The sequence below is a fragment of the Haplochromis burtoni genome, unplaced genomic scaffold (genome assembly GCF_018398535.1).
Source record: "Haplochromis burtoni strain Fernald_Lab_line unplaced genomic scaffold, NCSU_Asbu1 Contig_848, whole genome shotgun sequence".
Classification (NCBI taxonomy): Eukaryota; Metazoa; Chordata; class Actinopteri; order Cichliformes; family Cichlidae; genus Haplochromis; species Haplochromis burtoni.
The window spans coordinates 48,661-54,396 of record NW_024583209.1 but is presented as its reverse complement, the minus strand read 5'-3'; the positions used below and the strand labels follow the sequence as shown (position 1 = coordinate 54,396).

General features: G+C 37.0%; 1 protein-coding gene across 1 annotated transcript in view; it reads right to left on the bottom strand.

Moving 5' to 3' along the window:
* The window catches only part of LOC102310650 (chloride channel protein 2), a 56,748-nt gene extending 54,033 nt beyond the window's left edge, over window positions 1-2,715 (bottom strand). The window contains exons 1-2 of the mRNA XM_042215862.1: window positions 2,544-2,715; window positions 2,387-2,441 (exon numbers count right to left, since the gene is read on the bottom strand). Of these exons, the coding sequence (XP_042071796.1) occupies window positions 2,387-2,441; window positions 2,544-2,713 (225 nt within the window). The 5' untranslated portion in view covers window positions 2,714-2,715. The remainder of the gene's footprint in view (window positions 1-2,386; window positions 2,442-2,543) is intronic.
* Window positions 2,716-5,736: the final 3,021 nt, after the last annotated feature.

Sequence of the window (5,736 nt, the reverse complement as noted above, 5' to 3'; positions counted from 1 at the left end):
CACACACACACACACACACACACACACACATCCATGAGTGTGTTTTAACCACAAACACACTCAGGTCATTTAGTTCAAAGAAGCTTTGAGTCACATTTGTTTGTTGACTCAGGTCCCATTGTGTCTATTGTTACATTCGTGTCAGGAAAAAAGTTGACTCCTGCTTTTTCTCCTCACTACAAGCTGAAAAGTCTTGTGCAAGTCCTGTTTATATCAAGGTTAGCCGCTATTACCACATAGGTTTTGTCACTAAGTTCAGTAAAATTCCAGGAGGCTCAGTCATGTATGAAAAATGAGTGCCAATTGCAACTTGATTCAATGGATTTGGAATTGTGTAGACATGACCGATTTAGAGTATAAACCATTTCTTAATGTCCTATCTTATACCTGGAAATGTCTGTGTAAGGCATCTTGTTTCAGACCAATGGCTCGATGCAGTTTTTGCTGTGGGTCACATTCACTGAGCTAGAAAGATGGGAACTGTAGATTTTGTTCTGAGCTTATGTTAATTCTGCAGTGCGATCTCTGCATTATAAAGTGGTGCTTTTAATTACAAAGAAAAAGTGAACTACTAACTGGGAATTGCATAATTGGAAACCCATCTGCAGAAGAAGCTTATAACAGATATCGACTTGCACTTGGGGACTTCAGTGTGTCACATGATAAAAGAGCAGGAGAGGTGAAGAATAGGCCAACATTTAAAAGACAAGACAGAGTTGACACAATTTGAAAGGGATTTGGCTTCTAGCTAAGAGTCTTTTCATTTCTTTTTTTTTTACTATTATGTGGTTACATATTTACATTGTTCATTTGAAGTCTATAATTTTTCTATAAACATACTGCAGCAGTAATAAATACTCCAACAGTAGCACGTTGATTCTTAAGTGGTTTTTGAAGAAAGAAATAATCTAGGAAAATAAATTCATGTTAACATTGTATCTATTTTGTTTATTTATAAGTGAGCAGCAGAGCACATGATGTACTGAACATAAAACGCATATTATTAGCTAAACAGGTCCAGATGTGTGCCCAGTGAGTACACAGTAGCACTAATGGACCAGCATCCAGTCCCTTTGAGTGCAGATAATATAAATTGTATGACAATCTTCAAATTACATAACAGTGTGTGTGAATCGTGTTAGTGTCATCAAAAACATTTTACAAAGATTTAATTAGCTTTGGTGAAATTATGAGCAGGCATTGGTGCTGTAGCTGCAGTCTCAGCTATATAACTTGAAATTTCTTTAAAGAAAATATGTTCACAATGTTTTTTTCTTCTGTTTTTCAGCTCCTGGAAAGCAAGTCCACAGTAAAAACTCTGTGACATAACTGTCTCTAAGATATAGCAGTTGTCATCATTCAAGCTTTTTATCAGCACCTCAGTCAGAGGTTGCGTGAACGGACACCTTTATTTACTCTTATGCTCTTAAACTCACACAGTTTTCTTCAAATAGGCTACCACAAGCCTAAAACAGGTTGAGTCTTGCTAACAAACTGATTTCCAGAATTCCTCATTCAACAGTCATTTCCAATTTACCAACTTGTCGACATATCACATGCATGTATTAAAATACGAGTGCACATTTTCAACATGAACGGTGCAATGTTTTAGTCCTTTACAAAAACACAAAGATTGCTACTGCTTGCCCATCAGAACTTTGTAACTTTGGGCCTTGCAACACTGCTCAGATCCGTACACCTGGTGGTATCCTCATCCTGCTCTCTTGTCTCTTTACATTTTTGAGAACCACTTTTTTGCTTTGGTTTGCTAAAAATCATTTTTAATGTCACTGCACCAACAACGTAGGCTGTGAGACACTTGCTGGAAATGAAATTGCTGCATAGTTGATGTCAACAGGTTCATGTGTATTTTGCAAGAATGGCAAGTACTGTATTTCCACGGCGTACCCAGTTCTAGAAAACTTTTTAGAAACATTACCTATTTCAATCAAATTATTTAGATAATCTATTAAAGTAAAAATGAATAAAGGAATATTTGCAGGGCTAAAACTGATTTCATAAGAAAAATATATGCTGCTTAAACAAAGTTGGGCTTTTGGTTCAGAAGATAGAACCTAGCCCTAAAGATATTAATGTCCATTTTAAGGTATGGATATATGCATACTCTCTAATGTAGAAGGACTGTAGAAGGAAAGCCAGAGGTAGAACATCATTTAAAACTTATATTTTCTCAAACATACAATCACCCAGAAAAGTTGTCAGAATCACACAGACAAAATGTACATGCATATACTTATTTTTCATAAGTTATGCACCACAATTCACTCATTACATCTCTAGTCCAGCTTTGATCACACTTTACTCATAAGTGGATGCACTGTGGGAAAAGTGCACAAAGTTCATATGGTGACAAGTGAAAACTTACAGGACTTTGTTCATACTGCAGCACCCGATGATCTGACCGGTCTCCTGCCATGGTTCTGCTCGAGATTTACAGGTCGCAAGTTAGAGAAAAGCTCAACAATGCTATCGAATGAAACAATGCTGTGTTCTCAAAAATTAAAGCATTAAGCTAACTTTACTTGTAAAGGAGATCACCAAGCAAACTTAAAGAGTGTGCGCTTGTTACAGTTTGATCCTTCTTTTTATAGCCTGAAGTTAGCCTCAAGATATAAAGACTGAGGCGGAGCTTTTTGGTTCGGTAGCTCAGGTGGGTGTGGCAGTCAAGCCATATGAATGGCTTACTTGTCATGGCTTTTTACTCACATTTATCTTTAATTCTTCATTGTTTTCACTTAAAAAATGTTATTTTGATATCTAGATTAATGTTTTTGTTCTACATACAATCACAAATTCATCCAAGGTCAAACAATATGATAACATTTCATATTTAACCCTTCTGAGCTCTTTAATGACTTTTTTCTTTTACAGTTGTACGTGACATATCTTCTTTGTCTTCTAGAATTATGCAACCAATATTTCTGTTATTCTAGCTTATGCAAGAAATGGGAACAATATATGGGGAACTACAAGATGTCTACCACCAATGTTTTATTGTTTGTTTGTTTTTTTTGCTTGTTTTTTAAAATGTTTCTCAATTAAAAGTCACAAAAATGAATATGAAGTGGTATGAGTCTACATACTGTGGCTCAGTTGAAAAAGAAATAATCTCAACAAATATAGTCTATACTCGAGTGCCACTGTCTCTACATAGATGCACTGCTTCCAAGGACTTTCTAACCTGTTCTTCTAATGTGTGCCTTTGTCTTGTTTTGTTTATATTCCTCCTGTCTGTATATATGTATTTTGTTTATATTTATATGTATATCTCCTGTTTGATATTTATTCCTGCTATCTTACTATTTATATTTTATAGCTGCACAGTTGGTGTGGAGCACTCACAATAAGCAGCCATTCTATGTTATTCTATTCTATTCTTCCTCTTTTATTATTTTGTTCATTCACTCAGTAAAAAAAGTCAGTTGAAATGTAACCAGGTTAAAACATGTTTCTCTTGGTGGCTTTAGGACATTCTTAACTCTATCCTAAAATAAATAAAAATAAAATAAATACATAAAATAAAATACATAAACAGAAGCTGAAATAGTGTGGTGACTCAAAAAGTAGACAATAAAATAAAACTAAAATAAACTAAAACAAAAATAAAATTACAGAAAAAATGGGGGGAAGTTGTGCTTCTTCCCTTATGGCAAACACAGTTCAGGTTTGAGGAGACAGATGATTGGAAATGTAAACAGTGGGGGAAATAAAGGATAAAGCAGCAAAAGTGAGAGCAAGTTAGATAAATATGGATGAGCACATGTAATTAGAAAAAGCTGAAAAACATGAGCAAACTAAAATAGAGAGAAAAATCTATGTGAGGCTGCAAGATGATTACTCAAGCCCCCTCCAGGCCTAAGTCTACATCTTGCCCCATATTGTTGCAGAGAACAGCCATCAGCAACCCTCTTAAAAACAGAGGAACAAACACCTGTCATGGAGCCGACCATGACAGTGCATACGTTTAAGTGAATACTGAGATCCGAATGCAGACACAGTAGGAGATGGAACTAAGATTAAACAAAAGGCGAGCCGTTTATTTGGCTTGACAAAATGTGAACACAAAAACAAACCAAGAGGGAACTGGGAAAAACCTAACCTGACACCTAAACTGGGAGATAACTAAATACTAGGGGTGCAATGATACACAAAATTCACGGTTCAGTTCGATACTTTGGTTGGTTGGTTTGATATTTTTTCGATACAAAAAAATGTTCATGTCTTTTTAATTTGTCATTTATTAAACAATAAAATAATAATAATAAAAAAATCTATCTGATGGAGAAATCCCTCATCTTTGGAAAAGAGAGTTTATTACAGAGAAATGGCTGTTTCAAAACAAAAGCTATACTATACGCTTCTTCTGGGCTATATTCTCAGCAGCATATTAAACATATCAGGTCCCCATAAGGAGAATCATGTGCTAACGGCTGTCTAAATGACTCGGGTAAAGTTTGTAGCATGCGTGCTTGTTGTTTTTGTCTGCTTCCACTTGTCTTTGCACTAGGATGATGTCGGAGTAAATGTGCAGTCATATTCATTGTGTTCCCACTAGTGCTGTCAGCGTAAATCTCGTTAAAATGATGTTAACGCCACAACACGGCAAATCTCCGTTAACGAGCTACCGCGGATCGCTCCGTGCTTGGGGCTGGACGGCGTCAACACATTAACAAGCTAACTGTGCTAACGCAGTAGTTCCCACCAATTGAGCATTGCGTGGCACATCCAACATACTGTTTTACTTTTGTCCATGACGCGCTTACCTTCAGGGTCATACGTCACATGAAAACCAAGATAGTTCCAAACGCCAGAACTGAATGAGAGTGGGGGAGGTTCAATTTGGGGTAGCGTTGAGGAAGTTGCCATGTTGCAACGAGCTTAGCTTCTGTCTTGCTAGCTTGCACTGTGCTCAGTGGATCTACACTCGACAGTGCAGCCTAGGCGGTGTAGTTGAACGCAGATCCACTGAGCGCTCAACACAGACAACATCGTCAGAAGAAAAGTTGATCAAATAAATAAAAAAATTTTGTATTGTTCAATACATATGCGTACCGAACCGAAAGCACTGTATCGAACGTTTCAATACCGATACATGTATTGTTGCACCTCTACTAAATAAATAAGAAAACTGCAACAAAAGACATGGACATGGAACTGAACAGGAATATGAACCTGAATCTGATTAGTAAGAACTCTGAGACCTGATGTGGCTGGACATGAAACCAAACAGACGACCTGAGAAAGACTGAAAGAAAACACAGACTAAATACACACCGGTGGTGATCAGAGGAAATGGAGATACATGGGCAAACCAGCTGACTGGAATGACATCATGATACCATAGGGAAAAGTAACACCAAGCACGATGAACATAGAAACATAATTTTCAAAGTAAAATAGGAACAATGGAATACAGGCATGACATAGGGTTGCCAACCGTCCCTTAAAAAACGGAATCGTCCCGTATTTAGAAACAAAAGTACACGTCCCGTATTGAGCTAATAAGGGACGCACTTTGTCCCGTAATACAGTGAGAATCAAAAGTAGTCTATAAATGTTCATGAAATTAACGCTTTGTTTGAAAACATAATTCCCAGCCCCTCTCCTGATTTGTGACCAATGAGCTGACAGCACACTCATGACAATTCGAGTATGACAATTCAGATTACCGCTCATCTCATTGGTCGAGGAAAGGTCGCTTACGGAGAAAATACC